Genomic DNA, 24,676 nt, shown 5'->3' on the forward strand with positions numbered 1-24,676 from the left:
AAAGAGCAAAATAGGCACAAGCGTCTCATTAGCGCCGCTAATGTGCTCGCGTAAGCGTGTGCCCAACTTCATCACTGAAGAATTCACCAGAAATAAAGAAAGTCATCAAATTTCACCGCAATACCAGGGCCACACGCAATAATAAAAACTTTTTGGTGGGTCTGCTTACAATAGGCATCGTGATTCTATTCATGTTGCTAAGGAAAACTGGCTTTTAGGGTCAAATTTTCAGCCTGATGTCGCTAAAATGGCAGACTTCCTGTATCGTTTCCGACATGGGTTCTTGATACTTTTTTGTGGGTCTACTCAAGATAGACATTGCTATTAAATTTCATGTTGCTGAAGGAAACTGGCTTTGGTCGCGGAATTTTTTATATATCCCAGGCGCTGTTGCCTAACGTAAATTTTCATCCAGATGTCTCTAAAATGGCAGCTTCAAACCAAAATAGCTGACCCCGTCCGTGTCTTTTGAGGCATGGCTTCTTGATACTTTTTTGTGGGTCTACTCAAGATAGACAAGATAGACAAATTTCATGTTAAGGAAAACTGGCTTCCGGTGTTGAATTTTAACACTAACCCTAACCCTTTACAAATAAATTTGTAAATTTTGACCTTCCTAAAATGGTAGCTTGGGTTCTTAATACTTTTTTTTGTGGGTCTACTCAAGATAGGCATTGCTATTAAATTTCATGTTGCTAAACGAAACTGGCTTTGGTCGCAGAATTTTTAATATATTCCATGGGCTGTTTCTAAATTTTCTTCCAGATGTCTCTAAATTGCAGCTTTAAATCAAAATGGTGAACGCCCTGTATCTTTTGAGGCATGGCTTTTTGATGCATTTTTGTGAGTCTATTCACAATAGACTATTAAATTTCATTTTGCTAAGGAAAACTGGATTTCGGTGTTGAATTTTCAACATATTCTACAGGCTGCTACCAAATTAAATTTTCACCCAAATGTCTATAAAATGTCCGCTTCAAACCAAAATGGTCTGCCATTTTCCTGTATCTTTTCTGGCATTGACATTGCTATTCAATTTCATGTTGCTAAGGAAAACTGGCTTCCGCTGTCAAATTTTCCAAATATTCCAGGGGCGATGACCAAATATAAATTTTTACCACCCTAAAATGGTAGCTTCAAACTAAAATGGCAGATTCCTCATTTCTTTTCATGCATGGGGTTTTGATACTTTTTTATGAGTCTACTCACGATAGACATTGCTATTAAATGTCATGTTGCTAAGGTAAACTGACTTTGGGGGCAAATTTTCAACATATTCCACAGGCTGCTACCAAATAAAATTTTCACCCAAATGTCTATAAAATGTCCACTTCAAACCAAAATGGCTGACTTTCTGTATCTTTTCGTGCATGAGTACTTGATACTTTTTTGTGAGTCTACTCACCATAGACATTGCTATTAAATGTCACGTTGCTAAGAAATGCAGTTTGAATGAGTTCACCTCTCTTTACTCATTCCTGGAACTTGGAGTAGATGTACTCGAGGGTTTCGTACAATTCCCTGCTCTCAAATTCTAAAGATTTGGCGGCATCGTCTATCGATAGGACCCACCAAGTGTTAAGGCCTAGAGCTCGAAAATCAGCACAGGGTCAGCCGTTTTGGTGAAAAATCATCACCCACTTCTCTCCCTGAAAAGTTAGGACTCTCACATATACCTTCTAGGAAATCCTCAAATGAGACCTGATTTGTAGCAGGTAATATAAGTGGCCTTTTTAGAACACACATTTCATCTGACAGACTGTTTACGTTCTTAGCTCTGCTGTTTTGATTAGCAACAGAGTTCAAAAGGGCAACTTGGCGATAAGGAGTAGAAGTAACTTTATCTGTCTTGTAATCTTGAAATCATTTCTTGGTTGAGTTGTTGGTGTTAAAAAGCCTTTCTCTACCGGTCCCCGCACGCATATGGAACAATAAAGTCCTCCAGGATCCAACTTGGCACCAGACCCCACCGAATGAGTTTTTGTTTATTTTTTCCATAATCGTAATAATGCCAAGTGCTCGTGAGCTACCTACACACCAGCTGTCCCTCTTCTTCCTCGCCCAAACTTTTCTTTTCTCCTCCCTCAAGCGAAGACGGGCAGCGTGGGAGGCGGTCGCGCGTGCGACGCTGCGGATTGTCCGAAGTGTTTCTTTTGTTGTTTTTAAAAAATACAAGACGACGAACACAGGGTATTGGTTTTACATTTGTCGATTTTGTTTAAAAAAAAAACCACTACAACACAAGGTCGCCTCGTATTTGTCTTTTTAGAATAAAACTGTTAAAAAAAAATTTGCAACGCACAAGCTGGCAGAAGTAAAAAAATATATATATAATCACACACAAGCGACAGATTGGAGTGTTACAATCAAGTAGAAATAAACAAGAAGGTGTTGAAATGACATGTAAAACAGATCAAAGGCGATGAAGAACTAAGTCGACAGGAGCGAGAACAATCTCACATTCATGTCAGAACAAAAAAACAGAACAATGTGTAACATTTTTGCTGCATGCCTTGAATGGGGGCACATAAAAAAAACAAGCACGTCAAATTGAAATCATAACATTAAGGAAACAAATTTGTTGACATAAATGAAAGATGAAAAATGGCCTACAAAATTTTAAATTTGTAAACCAAAAGGATGCGACTTTTTCCACATTCAAAGCATGCAGCAACATTTTACACCTGTTACTCGTTTCTGCCTCGCCGAGTATGTGTCGCCATTGATGATCATCTTACATTTTGCCCGTGTTTATTTTTGACCTGCTTCTCATCACATGTAATTATCCAGCACGCTGTCGACAAGTAAAACAATGAGTGCATTTTAATAATCAACTTTGAGTTTGCTCGTCGACATAATTTGACTAATTTCTCCACGTAATTGCTGTTGGTTGGGGGCTTGTGTGCCAACTTGATTTGCATATCCTAATTAATTTGCAATAATTTCAAAGTCGCGTGCTTGATTAAACTAATATTCATCCTTGTTAATTAACCTGAATAATTCTAAAGAGTCAACTTCCCATTAATCGAGAACTGACGTGAAACTGTCTTGCCTGTTGTGAATGAAACACTACATGGTAAGGCTGCAACTAGCGATTTTTTTTTTAAATTATCGACTCCTTCTTAAAACAATGGCCTAAGTCTTTTTTTTTTTTAGGTTTTTCAGGAAACACCCCAAAAATTTTAACCATTTGCATTATGAAGCCGATTTAGACAAAAAATAATAATTTTTACAAAAAAATGATTTGGGCAATTATTTTAAGAGGTTGACGATATGTTAATTATTTTGTTGATTAATTGATGAATGTGATTATTATTTTTTTATTGAATTTCCAACATCAGGACATTATTTGACATCAACAGTGCAGAAAATTTACAAACATAAATGAGATATGATTCAGTTCCTGTTTTGGTCTGTAACATGTCAGAAAATTGGGGGGAAAAAAATGTTTTCCAATAGAAGATTGCAAAAATGTCTTATTTTGAAAAAACACAGATAATCAGTACGCTTTCATGGAGGACTACAGAAATCTGAGGATATTTACTATTGCAAGGCTGAAATTCCAGGGATTTGGACTATTTTAAATGAACTAATTCACTCCCAGCCATTTTCACTAAAGTAATCCCATTTATTCCTGGCTGTTTTATTGGATTTTGACTGATTTTGCAAGGTCCACAGAATATTGTGTTCTATTGCTATAAAAACATGGAACCTACCAAAAGAAAGATTATATCCTCTTCTATCACCAGGAAAAAAAAGTATATTTGTATATGTTTCCGCTTTGTAGCAATTAGCATTGGAATATAGCTAAGTTTCATCATTATTCACAAACCTGTTGAAAAACAGCTTGTTGCAACATGGCCTTGGCTGATCTCTTATACTACTGTCACCTGCTGGCCGTTTTTTAATAATAACTACCATTATTCAATGCGACCTCTTCAGGTCAAAAGCGGCATCAAACCTTTTGTATGCTCCAGCATTTATAAATATAAATGTGTTTTTGGGAGTGAAGGAAAAAGTATTAAAAAACATATTTATATGTTTTTGGGTTTGAATGAGTTAAACGGGTTTCTAAACTATTAATTTATTATCAAAGTATATATCAATTAATTAATCAATTAGTCGTTGATTAATCTTTGTACCTCTTCTACGTACCAGGAAGTTTTAGCAAAGCCTTCTTCAATCATTATAAAAGGTGTAAAACTGTGCTTCATGCTTTGAATGGCAGATAGTGCCATCTGCGGGTCAAATATGTAAATTGCAGCCAATGCCCCCCAAACAACCGCCCCAAAAAATCCCCCTCAATTTCTTGTGTCTTCAGGCCCCATGCAGGAGACAGTGTTGGACTTCTGGCGGATGGTGTGGCAGGAGAACACGGCGGCCATCGTCATGGTGACCAACTTGGTGGAAGTCGGACGGGTGAGTTGCGTGCTTGCTACACTTCACGGTCACATGACCCCTCCTGGGCTCCTGAGAGGGCGGGGGAGGCTTCTCATCCAGTGTGGAGAACAATTGATATTCTTTGAATATTGCACTCTCTTCTCTGTTAGCATCTCCCGCGGCCTTAATGTGTTGCGCTTGGCTCGCTGAGCTGCGTTCAAGAGCTGCACCAAGCAGTTAATTGAGCGCCCCGGTGGCCGAAAGGTGCTGAGAAACAAGCGCACCTTTTCACATTCTGCTGATTTTGCAGCCTAGCGGAGCTGCTCAATGATTCACGGCGCCCGCCCGCTGCTCTCCTGGTACCTCATTAGGCCGCTTTCGTGCCCGCCGAGCCCCGCCCCTCACCTTCTGCACACCTGCTTAGCGGCGGCGGGCGGCGTCCTCTGCGCCCCCGTGGGGGTCCCATGAGCGGCTGCTATATGATCCCTGGCCAATGCCGGCTGCCGCTGCACAGTCGAGCTCGCTCGTAAAGTCGCCGAAGCGTGGCGCAGTGGGCCATCTGCTCGCTGATGAATTTTGGGAAATCCAGCAGCACACACTCTACGCTGTGAGGAGGCGGGGCCTTGATGTATGAGATACTCTGATTTTCATTTGGAAGAAGTGAGTAAATTCACTTTGATTCCCGCAGTTTTTACCCCGTAGGAAATCATCTGTTAGCTGCCACCTTGCACAATGGAAATCAGCACAGCTAGTAGAAACAAATAGTCATATTAGCACTCGCAACAGAAATGGTAATGCACATCTGCTGTGTTAGCATGATCATTCCTTGTCAAATTGAGCTACTTGCTCAATAGAAATAAACATAACTGAAAATAAGGCAGTTACCATTTCACGCTCAGTCACCTGGAAATGTCAAATCTCACACACACACTTAATTGCTCAGGCGGGATCTGTCCTTGTACATTAGAAATGCAATAAACTGAACACCTTTAACTAATCCAGAACAAAAACAATGTATACAGTACATATATATTATGTTTATATTATATATTACCATTATTTTCTGCTCTATTTTACTTATGCAATCAACTGCCAACCTGCACAATAGAAATCAATCCGAATAATCTAGAAATAACCCTATCGAATAAGCGCTCATAATGTCAATGTTAACCCTAATCCACAGAGCAAAAATATAAATACAGGTAAATAAACAATCCACAACATGCCAGTCACACATGTAAATTCTATGATTATGCAATCTCTTGTCTTGTTACTCATAACAACTGACATCTTGCACAATGGAAATCAATGCCGCAACAATCTAGAAACAACCCAGTCACATGAGCACTCAAAATGTGAACTTTAACCCATACTCACAATTACTGTGATGTGATCGGTCCTTGTCAGTTATTCATCATAACTGCTAACGTGCACATTAGAAATAAACTGAACATCTGAAAATAATCCACAGATGCTAAAAAAATAAAATAAATCCACATCATGCCAAGTTACACGTGTAAATGTCATGATTATGCAATCTTTTTATTAATCGGCACCTTGCACAATAGAAACAAACATAATGGCAAAAGAAGGAAGCCTTAATGAGACCAATTGTGACCGAGTGGAGCGGGTCATTCTGACATATGATAATGTCTGTAATGTCTCCGAATGGCTGGAAGTGGCCATCGCCATGGGGTTTAGTCAACCCAGACTTTAGTGCATGTGCGCGCGCGTTGTGAAATTCTCATTTCACCGCTAACCAGTTCACGGGACCCTCAGAGGAGTCGTGCAGGCGTTCCTTCGTCATCTCTCCAGCTCCCTCACTAGCAACAGTTTAATTGAAGAAGAGGAGGAGGACGAGGAGGAGGAGGGCGGGTAATTCTGCACTCTTATTATTCCTAATACCAGTAATATTTCCACTGGAGTCTTTTAGATTCCTGTAGGGAAATCTGTTCTTAACAGCCCAGGGTTTATTATTTCACATCATTATTGGACCTCCACCTCCCTCCCCTCATGCATTTTTTCATGTTCTCTCTCCCCGGCCGCTCAGGTTCTGTACCATTTAACTCATTTTCACATGGCCGAGGGATGAGATGCAATAACGTGCGAATGGAGATCCCCCCCCCCCCCCCCCATTCCCTTGCACCTTCACTGATGGGGTTTTACAAGGGGCCGCCCGGCTCATTCTGACGTGCCCGAAGAGCCGAGACATCAGGCGGCGGCGGCGTCGTGCCAATTATCCCTTTTACAAGTCGTGCTCCGTGCGGCTTTACTGCGCTCATCAGATGCGATTTATGGCACCTTTGTCTTTTTTAGGTGAAGTGTTGTAAATACTGGCCCGATGACACCGAGATCTACAGAGACATCAAGGTGACGCTCATCGAGACCGAACTCCTCTCCGAGTACGTCATTCGTACCTTCGCCGTGGAGAAGGTACGGTTACGCACCGACAATTATTCACGGTAGCCGCCACCTTGCACAGTAGAAATAGAACATACAAAGCAATAGCCGCTTCTCTCACCAGTTATTAACTTAGGATGAGTTATCAGGAACAGCAATTATTTCCCGGGTCAATTTGACCCATGTGTACTGTTGAATGATAAAAATGCATCCCAATAATCATTATTAACCATTTTCATTGCAAATATTTGAAATGAGCCATTTTTAACAGGTTTCATCATCAAATGGTACTTTTAGTAGTCCTTTAACTTTATAATGGGTCATTTTGACCCGGGCTATGTTCCAAAAGCATTCCGATAAACATTAGTAACCATTTTAATTGAAAATATGTCAAACTGAAACATTTGAATTGATGAGACATTTCATAGGAAAAAAACGACTTTAACTTTAAAATGGGTCAATTTGACCCGGGCTATGTTTAATATTCCAAAAGCATTCTGAAAATATGTCAAAGTGAACCATTTTTTTGTCTGTCGATGATTCAATCAATTCAATTTAACTTTATTCCGGATTCTTGGTCCAAAGTAAACAAACATAAAACAGAAATACACAATAAAACAATAAAAACAGGGGACGGTTATACAGTCATCAGACAGTCATGCCAATGTCTCCACATCCTGACTGATATCGTACCGATGAGACGTTTCATACTAATATTGATACTTTTTCCCTCTTAAAATGGGTCATTTTGACCTGGAATATTTAACATTCCAAAACCAACCCAAAAAAAAACATGTATAGCTTATTATTAAGCATTTTATTGCACATAATTCAAGTTTAACAATTTCTTAGTCTGTTAATGTGAAGTTTCATAGCAAAAAAACATTGTTGGGTCACTTTGACCCGGTATATACTTAATGTTTCAAAGCAAGTGTTTTTATTGCAAAATATGTCAAAATTAACCAATTTTCTATTGTCTGTTCGTGCCAAGTTTGCCAGCGAAAAGCTAACATTTGTTCTTTAACTTGAAAGTGGGTGATTTTGACCCACAACGTAACAGGGGGGTTCATGACAACTGCCAGCATGAACAATAGAAATAAGCAGAATGAAAAATACAAAATGGAAAAAAATACTGTAGCGTGATTTGTTAGACAGCTAATTTTATTGGACAAACCAAAATCATTTTAATGCATGCGTCAATGTCAATACATTTTTTATTTTATTTTATTGCAATCACAGATTATTTTATGGGGATTGTAGTCAGTGATTCAAGCAACATTTTTCTTAGGATTATTGAAGAAAAATGTATGATTATGATATATAATGTATGATTCTCACTTGGGGTGCAAGAGGTCCCGGATTCAGATCCCGGACGAGCCCTCAATATTTCAGGTTGTCACTGCCGTTTTAACTTTTTCTATTTAATGTTAAATGGTTAATGTATTTAATTGTTCTTATTGTTTAGTTTAATATGCCATATTTTACAATCTTTATATTAATTCAAATTTACTCTTTCCTTTTGACTTGTAAAGTAAGAGTTATTAGTAATAATTTAAATCTAATTATATCGAAGGTGACATTTTTGGCGCCCCCTGGGTCCACAGAACCCTTAGCGCGTCTGCCTCATCTCATCTAATGGCCGATGATAGCCAGCCACCACCTTGCACACTCGAAACAATCCACAGTGTAAAAAACTAAATAATTAAATTGCCACATAAAAACACAGGCTAAACTATTGTTTGTTTTGTTTGTGTGTGTGTTTTTTACGTATGTTTGTGTGCATGTTACCACGGCCACCGTCTGTCCGTCACCACCCCTCAGCGAGGCGCTCACGAAATCCGGGAGATCCGTCAGTTCCACTTCACGGGCTGGCCTGATCACGGCGTACCCTACCACTCCACGGGGCTGCTGGGCTTCATCCGCCGCGTCAAGTCCAAGACCTTGAGCAACGCCGGGCCCATGGTGGTGCACTGCAGGTACACCCAGCAAAACTGTAAATACTGTAGTAGGATGGATGGATGGACAGAGTGGATGGATGGGTGGAATGAATAGATGGGTGGGTGGATGGAGGGAGTGGATAGGTAGATGGATGGATAAATTGTAGATGGATGGATGGATGGATGGATGGATGGATGATATATGATAGAGTGGATGGATGGATGTGGATGAATGAATAGGTAGATGGATGGATAGATTGTGGATGGATGGATAGATGGATGGGTGGATGGATGATATATGATAGAGTGATGGATGGATGTGGATGAATGGATAGATGGATGGAGTGGATAGGTAGATGGATGGATAAATTGTAGATGGATGGATGGATGGATAGATGGAGTGGATTGATGGATGGATGGAGGGAGGGAGTGGATGGATGGATGGATAGATGGATGGGTGGATGGATGATATATGATAGAGTGGATTAATGGATGAATAGATTGATGGATGGAATGAATAGATGGATGAGTGGATGATTGGATGGAGGGAGTGCGCGGATGGAGTGGATAGATATATAGATCATGGATGATGGATGGATTGTTGTTGTCACTATTTGTAATTCATGTTTTGGGCCAAGATATGAAATGAGTCGTCCGTGTTCTTTCCTTCACTTCTCGTCAGCGCTGGCGCCGGTCGGACGGGCTGCTTCATCGTCATCGACATCATGCTGGACATGGCGGAGCGCGAAGGCGTGGTGGACATCTACAACTGCGTACGGGAGCTGCGATCGCGCCGGGTCAACATGGTCCAGACCGAGGTAGGCCGCCTCCGGGACCCAGGGGCATGACACTGGGAGTTGGGTCTTTAGATCAATAATCACTATTCTGCATTAAATATAAAGTATAATAGCTTACACGATTGAACAGTCACTTGTTGCTAGGCAGAATTCATGAAGCACATTACATTATTTTTGTTTTGCCTCTTTCTTTTTTTTTTATGTTCAGCCATGTACACAACATGGTTTCATTGACAACTTGGGGCAGAGGGCTCAGCTGCCCCACACAGCAGAGAAAGGATGTGTCAGGAAGCCAGTAATCACTGCTCTGTATTACATATAAAATATAAAAGCTTTTTCCACCATCTACCCCTTGTGCATCAAATGCATCGTACACAATGAATTCATAACATCATCAGGACTTTTGCAAATATGGGTGTCACTTCCTTCCCACTTGCACCTGAGCGCACCTCACAAAAAGCGTTTATTGCGGCGCACGCTTGCTTGGCATGTCCTGCCGTCGTAAAAGAGCTTTAAAAGCTTATAAGCGGGCAAAGGACTTTCCTGAACGCGGGCCATCTGGTGCCACTTGAACGCATCGTTTGCTGGTAATTCCCTTTTAAATGGGCAAGCGTCGTTGGGCTTAATGGTCGAAACGTTTCAGCGCCGCTGCTGCCCGAGCGCCGCTCGCCCTTTTCCTCAAGTTCAGTGACCTTCAAAGTGTTCCCAAACCTTGTTTTTTTTTTTTTTTGTTCTTGCTTGACGACCTCCTTTGCAGTGATTGGCTGCTCTAGATACTATACTTTTGATTTGTAAAACATTTTAAATCCATTTATTTGAATCATTATTACAAATAGCTGGCGTCGGGCCGAAACCTCATAAATCACAATTTTCATATTTAAAAAAAATAATAATAATAATAATAATAAAATCTACCATGTGGGTGTCATTTTTAAGAATTATTGATCAATCTAAAGTGTTGAAAAAATGGCTTGCTCTGTTTGATGACGCAGTGTTAATGGTTAGATAGATAATGAATTTAAAAAATTATAATAATTGATGTACAAAAAATATATAATTTTAATTTTCTTATTGTTATTGTTTTGGTTTCTGGTTCTATAGTATTTTTCAGATATTGGTATAGAAAAAATCTCAAAATAAAAAGTATGAAATAAATGCATATCATTTGTAACATTATTTAAAATTTAAAATAATTGCTTGTTGAATAATTGTATGTTAATTTATATACTTTAATTATGTTTATTTATATATTATTTATTTGGTTGCTTGGTTGTTTTCTGGTTCTTGTTATACAAACCCAATTCCCAAAAAGTTGGGACACTATACAAATTGTGAATTAAAAACGGAATGCAGTTATGTGGAAGTGCCAAATTTCAATATTTTGTTCAGAATAGAACCTAGATGACAAGTCAAAAGTTTAAACTGAGAAAATGCATCATTTTAAGGGAAAAATATGTTAATTGTAAATTTCATGGTGCCAACAAATCTCAAAAAAGTTGGGACAGGTAGCAATAAGAGGCGGGAAAAGTCAATTGCACTTACACAATTACACAAAGAAACAGCTGGACCAATCACGATTCCAAGTTCCAAGAAAAAAATGACTAAAGAGGACAAGGACAACCCAAGTTGTTATCAGCACTCAGTTTACATAGGGTTGCATGAGCGCGTGTGGCATGGGCAGCGTCCACATCTGGAAAGGCATCGTCAATGCAGAAAGGTATATTCCGATTGGAGAACAACATATCTTGCATTTCTCAACACGATAATGCCAGACCACATGCAGCAGGAAAAGGATCCGGGTATTGAAATGGCCATCCTGCAGTCCACTTCTTTCACTTCTAGAGCACATTTGGCGCATCATAAAGGGGAAGGTGCAACAAAGAAAGCCCAAGACACAAGAACAGTTAGAGAGACGCGAGTTAGACAAGAATGGGACAACATTCCTATTTCTAAACTTGAGAAACTTGTCTCCTCGATCCCCAGACGTTTGCAGACTGTTGTAAGAAGAAGAGGGGATGCCTCAAAGTGGTGAAAATGGCCTTGTCTCAACTTTTGGAGATTTGTTGACACCATGGAATTTAAAATCAACATAGTTTGCCCTTAAAATTATACATTTTCTCAGTTTAAACTTTTGACCTGTTCTCTGCGTTCTATTCTGAATAAAATATTAAAATTTGGCACTCCGCCAAATGCATTCAGTTTTTATTCACAATTTGTATAGTGTCCCAACTTTTTGGAAATTGGATCTGTATATTTTTGGGATGTAAAAAATGAGAGAATAAGGTAAAAAGTATAAAAGTAAGCCAATAATAAAGTGATAAAGTAATAATATAGAAAATAATTAGAAAATAACATTTCTATTTTCTTTCTTTTTTTGTTATAAAATAAAAAGTATTAAATAATTTTTAAAAATCTCTAACATAAACTTTTTATAACAAGGATTTAACAAAATAAAAAATGTTATGCTTGTTTTATTTATTCTCTGTTAATTTATTTATGTATATTTTCTTGTTTTTCTCCAGTATTCTTTTAATTTTGTAATATAGAAAATCTCAAAATAAAAAGCATTAAACAATGTAGAAGGAAAAATAAAATAAATATATGCAAATTTGTCAACCTTTTCAGTGTTGCTGCTGCCCGAGCGCTGCTCATCTTGACTCGCTTCTCCTCAAGTTCAGTGACCTCCAAGTTTACCAAAAGAACATTTTGTTTTTGCTTTGTTTTGCTTTTTCAGCCTTGCAGGTATTTCTCGCTCCACCGCAATTGGCTGGCGCTAGTTCGTAGCTACGCGCTGCTCGGTGGATTTTGGCTGGAGCACCGAAGCGAAAACGATGTAACGGTCAAGAGGTCGAATTCCGAATGAGGCTTATCTAAATGACGACACGTGTTTTCTTGTGAATCTCCCTCATCGCCGACCATGTTGCGTTGCGTGCGCGCGGATTTTACCGGGAGACGACAAGCGGGTGTCGGCTGAAAATGTCACTTCAGAACAGATTTCCATCAAGCCTCGAGCGCTGTCACCATGACAGCGGCTTGACTGATTGATGCACGAGGAGGAAGAAGCAGGATTACCTCCTACCTTTTGCGTATTTTACGTCCTATAGCCATTGGCCACTTTATTAGGTACACCTAAAAACTAAAGCTGTATGAAAAATCAGCTTTCCAAAAGATGATAAAGCTTCGTTTTGAGGCATTAATTGAACCAAAAGTTTATTATTGTGCTTGATGCAGATTGGGGGAGATCAGACAAAATGTGACTTTTCCCACCATTCAAAGCATGTAGCATCGTCATCGCTATATTGAAATGCATTGAAACTGGATAGTGGCGAAACAAACACTTTTTCCGTAAAATTCAATGCTTTTTTGTTTTTTTTAATGTTTAGAGTATATAATATAATCACCTCAGTAGCAAGACATCCGTGCAGAAAGCAGTAAAGAGTGTGAAATGTTGCTGCATGCTTTGAATGGGGCACAATTAGCAGTCTGATATTACTTTTTTTTATTTTATTTTTACAAAATACAGTTATTTAATATGAACGTTTTTTTTTTACAGTTAAATGCATTTCTCTAAATAGTCATTTCTGATGCCACTTTATTCACATAAAATTTGAGATTTTGATCGCTGGAAAATTGTACAAAATATCAATTAGCATTTTACTCATTTTATTTATGAAATTAGTATTTATGTGTGCACCAGATGGTTTCCTCCATTCAAAGCATGCAGCAAAACGTCACACCTTTTTACTGCTTTTAGCAAGAGATCCTGGCTATACTCAAGTTGTCATGACTGGATAATTTTGTTATCTAATTATTAGCCCTCATTTGTGCTTAAGGGCACTATATAAATAAACTTGACTTGAAATGTGGCTGCATGCTTTGAATGGGGAACAATTAGCACGGTCTGACACTTATATTTTTTTTACTTTTTTTTTTTTTTACTTTTTTTTTTTTTTTTTACTACTAAATGCATTTCTCTAAATAGTAATTTATGAGGCCACTTTATTCGCTGATTTGCACAAAATATCAATGAGCATTTTCCTCATTTAATTTATTAACTGTCGGATATCAAATGGTGTGCATGGCTTTGATCAGAACAATAATAAAGACACTGAACATATAAACTGGCAACGCGCGGGGTTGTCAGTGTGAATTTAGGTCAGGGGGGCTCTTAAAAGGTCAAAGTATTAGAGGTACTGTAATTCCTGCAGTGATAACCAAGCGCAGCAAAATATGTCATGTGACCTTTAAAAGCGCAACCAAAGACAAACATTAGTCAGAGTAAACATCCTGGGGGGCGGCACAGGGACAAACATGGACGGTTCATGGAAAGGCCTCCAACGGGACACAATTGCACCATTTTCCCACTTCATTCCGGCGCTCTTGTAATGACCCAGCTTAGCGGTTCTCGTCTTGTACTTGATTCCCTGACGGATTCGCAATGAGGATGCCCTGTCTCGCAGGAGCAGTACGTCTTCATCCACGACGCCATCTTGGAGGCGTGCCTGTGCGGCGACACCACCATCCCCGCCGGACAGTTCCGCTCCGTCTACTACGACATGAATCGACTCGACCCGCAGACCAACTCCAGCCCCATCAAGGAGGAGTTCCGGGTAGGCCCAAATTGTCACCTTCACAAGAAGTGCAGTAAAAATAGTAGATTGTTGTGTTAAGGGTTTTTTTTTTTTCTTCTTCTTTTTTAAGTAACTTGTAGTTTGGTAATATTTGTTTATATATTTTTTTATAAGATTGTTTGTATTTTTTTTTATTATCTTTTTAGTAATATTTTTTCAACTGTAATTTGTTTTTAAAAACAAACAAATCTTAATGAATTACCCTTTAATTTAAAGTAATTTTTAAATTGAATAAAATAAACATTGAATATATATATATATATATATATATATATATATATATATATATATATATATATATATATATATATATATATGTTTTAACAAGCAGAGCAGATTTGTTTTTTTAGTTTTTCCCAAAATGCTTCATTTCAGTTTAGTTTTTTTTTTAAATAAGAAAAATTGGTGTATTTCTTGTGTGCAAGAAAAAAAATTCAGAATGATAATAATAAATCACAGTACCGCAAGTATTATAGTATAGTAGTATAAACTCAACAAAATTAACAAATAAATGAATGAATGAATAAATAAATAAATCAAAAACAACCATCTATAAATCACAAACGGGTACCGTACAACAGTCTGCAGTTAAAGCAAAGCCTAAAACTGGACCCCGTGTGTGGCTTAAAATGGATTCACCCACTTCGACACCGTTAGCATGTCAGGAGCTAACGAGAGTTATTTTTTATCAATTTGTCCAGACGCTAAACATGGTGACGCCCACGCTGAGGGTGGAAGACTGCAGCATTGCGCTACTGCCCCGGAACCACGAGAAGAACCGCTGCATGGATGTGCTGCCGCCCGACCGCTGCCTGCCCTTCCTCATCACCATCGATGGCGAGAGCTCCAACTACATCAACGCCGCCCTCATGGATGTAAGGCAACATTTTTTTTTTTACGTTTTATCGCAAATGACTTCCATGCAAAGGACTGACTGCCTACAGAGGGATTAGCATGAATATTAGCAGCTAGCAGCCATTGTGGTTTGAATTGTCTTCCATGTAAAGGTTAGCAAATACTGCTAGCTTGTGTGCTGTCAGCAGTCTTATCAGAAGGCTCACAAATTAATTAACATTGGTTTTAATCAGAAAAGTTAGTAAACAATAGTGGCCCCAAACTGATTAGCGTTGATTAGCAAACGATAGCAAAGAAGAGTTTGTAAACAGTCACAGCCTTTAAAGAGCTTTCTGTCTTGTTCGCGTCCCGTCGGTCAAACGGACCATCTGGCGTGTCAGCTTTGACTGCCAGATGGCGGTCGTGTCAGCCTTTGGAGAAACATCACGTCTCCTCAGACTGAATACCGCATTATGGAGTTTGTATGCTAACGATTGTAAACGTCCAACTTGGTTCAAAAATATTGCAAACGTCCCAACATATCTGTTGCCGTCCGTCCCGGCAGAGCTACAAGCAACCGTCGGCATTCATCGTGACGCAGCATCCTCTGCCCAACACGGTCAAGGACTTCTGGAGGCTGGTGCTGGACTACCACTGCACCTCCATCGTCATGCTCAACGACGTCGACCCCGCACAGGTACGCCAAAAAGCACTTTCACGCAATCAGAGCCAGAACAGAGGCGGGACAGCGGACAAACTTTTTTTGCCGTCCACAAATCGGACTTCGGGGTAAAAAATGCCTCGGAGTTTGAACACCCAAGCAAAGCCGAACGTACCTTGATCGGGTAGACGAGTGAAGCCGAGCGATGCCGAATGCTCACGTGCGGTAGTGGAGACGAAGCGCTGCTCATTTCCAGTCAGAGCGGGTGAATACTCCTGTACATTCACGAGTGCGTTTGGATTTTTCCACGACAATGTTCTTCACATGGGCCCAAAGAAAGACAGCAGTGCCAGTGGCAGAAAAGAAAAGCGTACAATGCTATGAACCATAGTGGATTTAGGAAGGAGATGATCTCGCTGTTATAACTACTTCTGTAAATACTGGCACGAGGACCCCCCTTAGCTGTTCAACAACATGCCTGATGCTAAATAGCGCACAAGGACCCCTTGCGTACTCTAACAATATGCCCAATGTAAAATACACTAACTCAGCACTGAACTAAAGCATGCATTCATTAACATAGCATTTTTCATCCGCTGAGGCCATCACAACACAACAACAAAAAGGTAAGCTATTTTTTATTGTTTAAATGTTAAATGTTTTTTTTTGTTTTGTTTTTTTACATAAATAGAAATAAAAATAGGAATTTTCTGTTTTTGGAGCTTGGGAACAGATTAATTGTATTTACATTATTTCCTATGGGATAAAATGTTTCGGAGGTTGAACAATTCTAATTTTGAACACTTCACAGGAACGAATTGTGTTCAAACTCCGAGGTACCACTGTGTGTGTGTGGGGGGGCGGGGGGGGGGGTGAATATATATATATATATATATATATATATATATATATATATATATATATATATATATATATATATATATATATATATATATATATATATATATATATTTGAAAAATCTGGAAAGGTAAAAAAAAGTTTCTGAATGTGGTGAAGTCCCAGCGGAAGGCTCGTTGCAGCAATGCACTGTGGGTAAAAAGCGGTGGTGTGCGTGTGCGCGTGTTGTCAATGAGTTGAGCGAGCAACTCCAGTCGCTCTCCACATTTCTCAGCCTGAGGCTCTGTCATAACACCCGCCCATCAAAGCCACTGTGCCTCCCACTCTTCCTCTTCCTCTTCCTCCCTTCTTGGGTGAAGTGGGGGGGGGGGGCAGCGTCTTTCATTCAATATTCTCACTGTAGCCCACCGATGTGGGAAGGCAGGAAGTGCAGCTGTCGATGGCGGCGAGGGAACGTACCGTGTTCGCCATCAGTGTACGTGCGCTTGTCACACGTCGGCACACACAAAAACACACACGCGCACACACATGCACACTGTACTGGTGCTTGTGAGTATGTGCATTCTCAACTCTTCTCAAGTGGGTTTGTTTTCTCTTGTTTGTTCGCCGTCGTGTGACCGAGCGTCTCTTAATGTGGCACACGAGTGATCCAAAAAGTGGGATGCACACGCACAAAATACACACACTGATTCTTCTACTGGGAGGCGGGAAAAAGAGGAAGCGAAGGAAGGAACGTTTTAAACATACAAAACATGGCTGATGCCTTCATTTGACTTTTTTTTTTTGAAGTCCAAAATTTTCTTTGCTATAATTTATGCGCACCCGATACACGATATTCTGATTAATATTGCGTTTGTGGAGGAAGCTCAGTTCATTTAACATTTCGAAGAAAAATCCATCCATTTTTGTCCATCTCATGGGGCGGCCATTTTATCCTGTACTGCCACCTGCTGTTGACTAAAATTAACGTCAAAATGCCCACGGGCTCACCTTGCAGACGTCACATGATCAAACCCAGACAACAGGAGAGCCTTGTGGGCACTATGATGTCAATTTCAATCAACAGCATTTATTTATTTATTTTAGAAAATAAATGCTTCTTTTTTTTTCATATAAAATATGTGCTATTCTTGAGACATTCATTTGCAATTAATGTTACTTTTTTCTGAAATGTAAAACTTTTTTCTTAAAAATAAAAATAAAACAAAAAAGACCAAAAAAACCACTTAATTCAATATAATAATAATAAAAACAATTGCAATTTCTCATGAAAAAGGTTTTTGGAAAATGGATGACTGTCTTTTTTTATGTGCAAATTATTGTAGAAAAAGTACATGTTATGTAAGTATGATTCTTTTTTAATAACCTTTTCCATGAAAAATTCATTTTTTCACAACTTTGTTGCAACAGTACTTTTTCTCAGTTAGCACTTTGGCTTTTCTCCACAGAATTGTACTTCCATGTCTTTTTTTTTTTTGTACGTGAAAACAAAAACACGTTTGTCTGACTCGCCATGTCTTATGTTTGTTTGCAGTTGTGCCCTCAGTATTGGCCAGAAAACGGCGTCCACCGTCTCGGCCCCATCCAGGTGGAATTTGTGTCGGCCGACCTGGAGGAGGACATCATCAGCAGAATATTCCGCATCTACAATGCAGCACGGGTAAGCGCACCCGAAAATGTTTCTCTCCTTTTTTGCTGACTTTCAGCCGAACTTGTTTTCTAGCGCCAATTTATTCTGCCAGCACACCTCGCACGTCCCACTCAATCGCCGCCATTTGTCCGTTCAAGCTGTGCAGAGGCCAAGGCCTTCTGTTCTTTAACGAAGACGCCGCCATGCTCGCTCGCTCGCTCCATTGCTTTTTGTGTTGTTTGTTTTACCCCAAATGAGCACAAGTAACGTTGTCACGGGATGTTGGGGTTTTAAAGCCAATGTGGAAAAACAGAGAAAAAAAGAATAATTTATTATTATATATATCATACAATGAAAAAAAAAAATAACACACATCGAAAATAAAATTAATTGTACAAAGTAAAATAATTTGGTGATGTTTTCTCCCAAAATATTCTTCTTTTTTTTTTCACCACCACCAACGTTTTATTCTACCAAAATACATGTTTTGTGCCTCTTTCTGCCTGTATTTTCTTACGAGAAAAAAAGTATTTTTTGAAAAATAACTAAATTTTTGCTTGGAAAAAAATATTTAAAAATCGAACTAACTAAAATTAGTTAATAAAAGTTAATTCAGATAAAATTAAATGTGTTAAAATAAAAAACTAAATATTTTTTTTTTAAATTAATGTTCTTTTAAATATTAAAATTAAAAATAAGTAATTATAAAAAATATATATATATATATTTTGGGGGAGTTTTCTGTAAAAAAAAATATTTTTTGTTTGAACCATTATTACTTTTTCCTCATCATCGTTTTTTTGTTTTTTTTTGCTTGTTTATCGCCATTTGATCCTGAATCAAGTTGATTGTACAGGTGTGCATAATGAATTCACTGAAAATTAAATGTACTTCTTTTTTTTATATGAGAAAATCTAATTCCTCAAATACAATATTTACTAACATCCTTTTCCGCTTCAGACTTTTATGAATGTCTTTTTTTTTAAAGAATAAAAATAAATATTTAAAAAAATTAGGAGAAAAAAAAACCTTACTGTATTTTTTTTTCCAAAATTTACTTTTAAGATTACAATACGCATTTGGCCCTGTTTTTTTTTTCTTTAAAAAATGTCTTCCATCCAACATTTTATTTCCCAAGTTGTAACCCCATCCCAGTTGATTGCTAAATTTACCATTTCAAAACAAAAACAAATCTAAAAACCCGTTCAAACCTCGAGAACGGCTAAAAGGTGACTCAAAACACGCCGTGCGCGCTGTTTGGAAAGTTTTAATGACGGCAAATGTTTTGGCCGTGCGTGCCGCGTCCAGGCCCATCTAATCACGCCTGATCGCTGACAGCAGATATTGATCAACGTGTCTGGGTGCGATTTAGAGCGTCTGGATCTTTGCTGATTGCTTAACTGCACGTCTCCCGCGGTAACCGTGCTCATCCATCAACGTTCGTCTCCCAGGAGGAACCGCGCACTTCATTTTTGCATCTCACATGCACATTCCTAAGCAATTGCCTAGTGGGGCCCGAGAGATGATAGCTATTGAGCCCCATATTAGGAATGCACCAATACCAGTATCGTAACAATGCCTACACTGTGCATTTGTACAGCTCCCAGTTTTCTTAAAAAATGCTCCGATACCATACACTGATACCACTTTTGAGCAGCCTGACATACAATATAGTATACTTGCCAGGTAATGCCTGCCTCAAACTCAGTGACACATCCAATCCCGACTGAACTCTCACACAGTCTGCGGAGTTCGGTGACTAGTTTTCATGAGTCCGAGATTTAGCAGCCAATCAAAATGCACATGAGCTTTTACGCACGCAAAAATTACATTTCTGGGATTTTAAGATGGCAAGATCCAGCCGGCCAACGCCAAGCCATACAAATGCAGTACTATAGTGGATCCCCTTATACTTACTATAAAATAAAAAATTGACTTGAGAAAAAACATGATCATGCAAATCAACAGATACATTTTTTTTACTTAATTTTTATTTTTATTCATTTTTTATTTATTTATTGGTGGGGCAGTTTCCACATTCCCCTTCCATTTCTCATGGAAAACACACTGAATGTCTTATTTTTTTAATATATATTTTTACATTTCTGGGGGGTTAAAAAAAAAAAAGTGTCTTCTCTCCGACAGTGAATTTCAGTGGTCGTCAGTTATACACTGATTTTTACTATTCACAAGACGACTCAGCCCCTGACCCCCACGAATAGCAGAGGTCCAATTTATACATACTGTATATTGTAGGGGTGTGCCAAAAAATCGATTCTCATAAGAATCACGATTCTCATTTAGTACGATTCAAAATCGATTTTATTTCAATTATTTTAACTGTCTTGCCTTTGTCTGTGTGTGCCTTTATTTGGAGCGCTGTTCATCTGGTACCCGGTTTGCCCACTATGGGGCAGTGTGGTTCCACGTGGTCTAATACGCTGTTAAGTTGTAGCCACATTAGAGAGTAGAAGGAAAAAGTCACGATCAAGTTATTCCAATAAAAGTTTTTTTTTGTCAGCATGAAGCCGTTCTTTTGAGTGATAAAAGTGTCGCGAGTAGCGCACTTATTAGCATTAGCGAGTCAGACTGGAGTAGATCATTACGATTCCTTGAACATCTATAAATTGAAGCAAAAATCAGTCAATCAAATCGATTCTGAATCGAATCGCAGGCCCAAAAATCGAAATCGAATCGTGACACATTCATAGATTCCCACCAATACTCAATACATTAAAATTAGGCCGGTGATAGAAGGTAGCTGGCGCTATACCGCAGCAGCTTGACAGATTGGCAAAGCAAGAAAGGTCTTTGTCACAAATGTTTTTCAATGCCTTAAATAAAATTTGATAAAGCCAAGTGCCATTTCCTGTCTTTCCGCTTCCTCCTTGACAATCGCACCATGTTCTTATGGTGCAATAGAAAATAATACAGTACAGTATATTGTACATGGATCCTGAAAGCCAGCGTGTCAGTAGACGCGTGCTACACAAGCACATGTCTGATCATTAATGACTCCAATGTCGCATAAACATATTAAAGCAAGCTAAACAAATAGTCAATAATAATGTATCCATTTTTGAGTTTGCTGTTTTGTTTTGGTCAGCCTCAGGACGGCTACCGCATGGTGCAGCAGTTCCAGTTCCTGGGCTGGCCCATGTACCGGGACACGCCCATGTCCAAGCGCTCCTTCCTCAAGCTCATCCGCCAAGTGGACAAGTGGCAGGACGAATACGACGGCGGCGAGGGGCGCACCGTGGTCCACTGCTTGTAAGTTCAACTCTTACTCAACTCGCAACACTTCCATCTAGTGGCCGCACATATTTACTGCAACAGTACTTTCTCTACACAAAGTGAAATGGAACTGTAATAATACAAAATATTATAGTTGTTTTAGCATTGTAAAAGGAGAAATTATTATAATAAAATACAATTAGCACGTATATATGTGCATATAGTTTTATAGCAAACTAAATAAAATGGAATACCGGTTATAAATAAAACACAACATAGTACTATAAATGGAAATGACTAAACAAATGTAATCATGATAATGGCAACAACAACAAAAAGGCAAAATAAATATGAATAATAATGCAATCAAAGTTGTTAAAAATTAATTGTAAAATAAATAGATGATTTTAATGTGTGCTGTACATCCCGTGTGCAGCTTGAACCAGGAAGTGATGAATTGCGTTTCAGGAACGGCGGCGGCCGCAGCGGCACCTTCTGCGCCATCAGCATCGTGTGCGAGATGCTGCAGCACCAGCGCGCCGTCGACGTCTTTCACGCCGTCAAGACGCTGAGGAACAACAAGCCCAACATGGTGGACGTGCTGGTGAGCAGTCGACACTCGAAAGACAAACTTGGCAAATATTTGTGTCCAAATTAGGGCCTTCATTTGGAGTTAACTTCAAGTTCCTTTAAGACCGCTCGTTTTTTTTAATGCCCGATTAATGACCGCTCCTTACTTGGGAAGCCTGCACTGGGGGGGGGATTCCAGTCGCGACACAGCAGACACGCCCACGTCAAAATTTAGCAGTAATACATTTAATAGTAATACATATATTTGTGGAGGCTGGGGTCATGTTGTATTTTGTCGTTTTAAAAATGCACGGAGCTGTCACCAATGTCTTACAAATGCAATTATGCCATCTTGTGGCAGAAAAATGACCTCAACACAAATCAATATCACGCTAGTTTTTTAAAATTTTAACTCAATTTTATGAATTAGGAAATTACTGTATCAATGACTAAAAGATGCAGCCATATTTCTATTACTTTCAAATTTTTCCCCACTTTTATGTTCAAACAGATTTAACATTTGCGATTCATGTTTAAGTCATGCTTTTCAAACTTTAATGGCCTGACACCCCTACTATTTAGTAGCATTAGTATATTGTGACCCTTTTGTAATAGATTTAAAGTGACAAAGATTTTGATCAATCTCAAGCTGCTTGTAATGGTCCAATTTCCAATGATCCGCCATTTTCTTGTGTCTGAAGAGACCCAATGCTTTTTTTTTTTTACTTTCCCCATCTTAAGTCATTTGCTCCCAAAAACGTATAAATATGTTCTATGATAAATGTTTTAAATGTCCCAATGACGTATTTATACGTTTTTTTAATGTTTTTTTATGCGAGAGCATACAGAAGGCTTTGATGCAGCCTCTGAACTGCAGAGAAAGGTTGAAGCGATGGTAGTTATTACAAAAAATGGCCAGCAGGTGGCAGCAGAGCAAAAGAGACCAGCCAGGGCCAGGTTGAAAAAAGGCTCTTTTTGCCAGTATTTTTTTTATTAGTTTGTGAATAATGACGAAACTTTCTATATTCTAATGCTAATTGCTGCAAAACGTAAACAGATACAAATGTACTTTTTTTTTCCTGATGAAAGAAGAGACTTTAATCTTTCTTTCGGTAGGTTCCATGTTTTTATAGCAATAGAAGACAATATTCTGTGGGCCTTGCAAAATCAATCAAAATCCAGTAAAACAGCCGGGAGCGAAGGAGATTGCTTCAGAGTGAATGAGTTAATGATTAAACCAGAGCTGCTTAAATCTTTTCTCCACCCACTCCCAATTAAAAAAAAAAAAAAAACAGTTGACATTGACAACAATGGTGGCTGGTGCTCCTCGTTAGGGTTCCCCGTTAACGACATTTCACGTCAACGGCGCTCAAAGATGCAATGTGTGTAAGTACGTAAATTACAACGTTTATTTTGATGCTTAGAGTGCATTATTAGTGTTTTGCTAATAATCGACATTTAAACTTGTTTGCTAACTCTATGCATTGCGGTATTTTGTGCTCTTACTTACACATTCCCTTTCGACTGAAAACAAGACAATGTTGTTGTTATTCCGTAACGTAACGCACTAATATCAGTTGTTCTACGCAGAGGATAAAGAGTGTATGAGTGTGAGTTTTTTTTTTTTTTTACTTTCTATTGTCTGCCTCCACGTTGCTGAACCACTCGCGTGCACTTAAAGGGTGAAGGCATTGCAGCGCAGATGCTAATTAGCATTAGCATTAAGCTAGCAGGGCGTTTCTTTAAGCAGTTGTTGAGCTGTTTTAAATTAACATAGTGTAATTGTATTGATTTTGAAGTACCCCCTTTGCCCTCCCATTGCAGGAGCAGTACAAGTTCTGCTACGAAGTGGCTCTGGAATACTTGAATTCCGGCTAACTGGGAGAGTCGAGACTCCAAAGACTTTGACGACGTGTCCGACGTGCCAAGTGTGTTGTTTGGCAGCGAGCTGACACACACACACAATTTTGTTTGTCTTGATCCCGACCGGACAACGAGCGTCAAACATTCACGGAATGGGAACGTGTAGTTCCGCGTGTACATAATGAAATGGCCTCCTTTTCTTCTCCTTCCTCTTATTTTTTTTTTTTTTTTCCTTCTCTTTTTTTAAGTTGCGCTGGAGATGAATTCATGAAAACGTAAAAAGTTGCTGAATGTTGCTGTGACGTCGCGACTCGTGTCCGTCCGCTTCTTTTCCTTGTACAGGGGACCCAAAGCTACGACGTTCTTCTCTTCGTGTGCATATTGTACAGATTTATGTAGATTATTTATTATTTCCCGACTTTATTTGTGACTGGCAGTAAGTGAGTGACAATCATATGTTTATATTGTTTTGGGTTTCTGGACCGTATCGTGCGTGTTTTTCTTTGGTCCTCCTGTATGACGCCTTGGAAAGAGAAAAGCAATTCTATAAATGGAATACAATATCAAGCGTGGCACGTGTGTAAAGTCTTTTTGGGTGTGCGTGCATGTGATAGATGGCGTGATGGGGCCATCTGTTGGACAATTGTGGGACTGCATACACACACATTTTCATTCACTGCAATTCCCTTCCAAACATCACTTTTTTTTTCTTTTTTTTTTATTAATTTATATACTTAAAAAAAAAGCTACTTTTTTACATTTAAATTGTAAAAATTTGAATGGATTAATAGCTTATATTCAGTCATGGAAACCCAAATAAAATATTCAAATGTAATCTAAAATAAATTGAGGAATTTTTTCCCCCCTTTTGTTTTCATTT

The 24,676-nt window shown here is 38.8% G+C and overlaps 1 protein-coding gene across 7 annotated transcripts in view; it reads left to right on the forward strand.

The window, feature by feature from the left end:
* LOC147180601 (receptor-type tyrosine-protein phosphatase mu) overlaps positions 1–24,368 on the forward strand; it is a 212,088-nt gene extending 187,720 nt beyond the window's left edge. For 5 of the 7 annotated variants that reach the window (XM_086072893.1, XM_086072921.1, XM_086072929.1 and 2 more), the window contains 11 exons: positions 4,322–4,419; positions 6,697–6,813; positions 8,602–8,756; positions 9,400–9,535; positions 13,975–14,124; positions 14,847–15,020; positions 15,545–15,676; positions 18,034–18,159; positions 21,236–21,399; positions 21,832–21,967; positions 23,758–24,368. In XM_086072893.1, the coding sequence (XP_085929019.1) occupies positions 4,322–4,419; positions 6,697–6,813; positions 8,602–8,756; positions 9,400–9,535; positions 13,975–14,124; positions 14,847–15,020; positions 15,545–15,676; positions 18,034–18,159; positions 21,236–21,399; positions 21,832–21,967; positions 23,758–23,811 (1,442 nt within the window). In that variant the 3' untranslated portion in view covers positions 23,812–24,368. The remainder of the gene's footprint in view (positions 1–4,321; positions 4,420–6,696; positions 6,814–8,601; positions 8,757–9,399; positions 9,536–13,974; positions 14,125–14,846; positions 15,021–15,544; positions 15,677–18,033; positions 18,160–21,235; positions 21,400–21,831; positions 21,968–23,757) is intronic. The other 2 variants (XM_086072904.1, XM_086072911.1) reach the window with 2 other exon arrangements.
* Positions 24,369–24,676: the final 308 nt, after the last annotated feature.

This window comes from Leptonotus elevatus, chromosome 1 (genome assembly GCF_054856555.1).
Source record: "Leptonotus elevatus isolate MCC_2025b chromosome 1, RoL_Lele_1.0, whole genome shotgun sequence".
Taxonomy (NCBI): domain Eukaryota; kingdom Metazoa; phylum Chordata; class Actinopteri; order Syngnathiformes; family Syngnathidae; genus Leptonotus; species Leptonotus elevatus.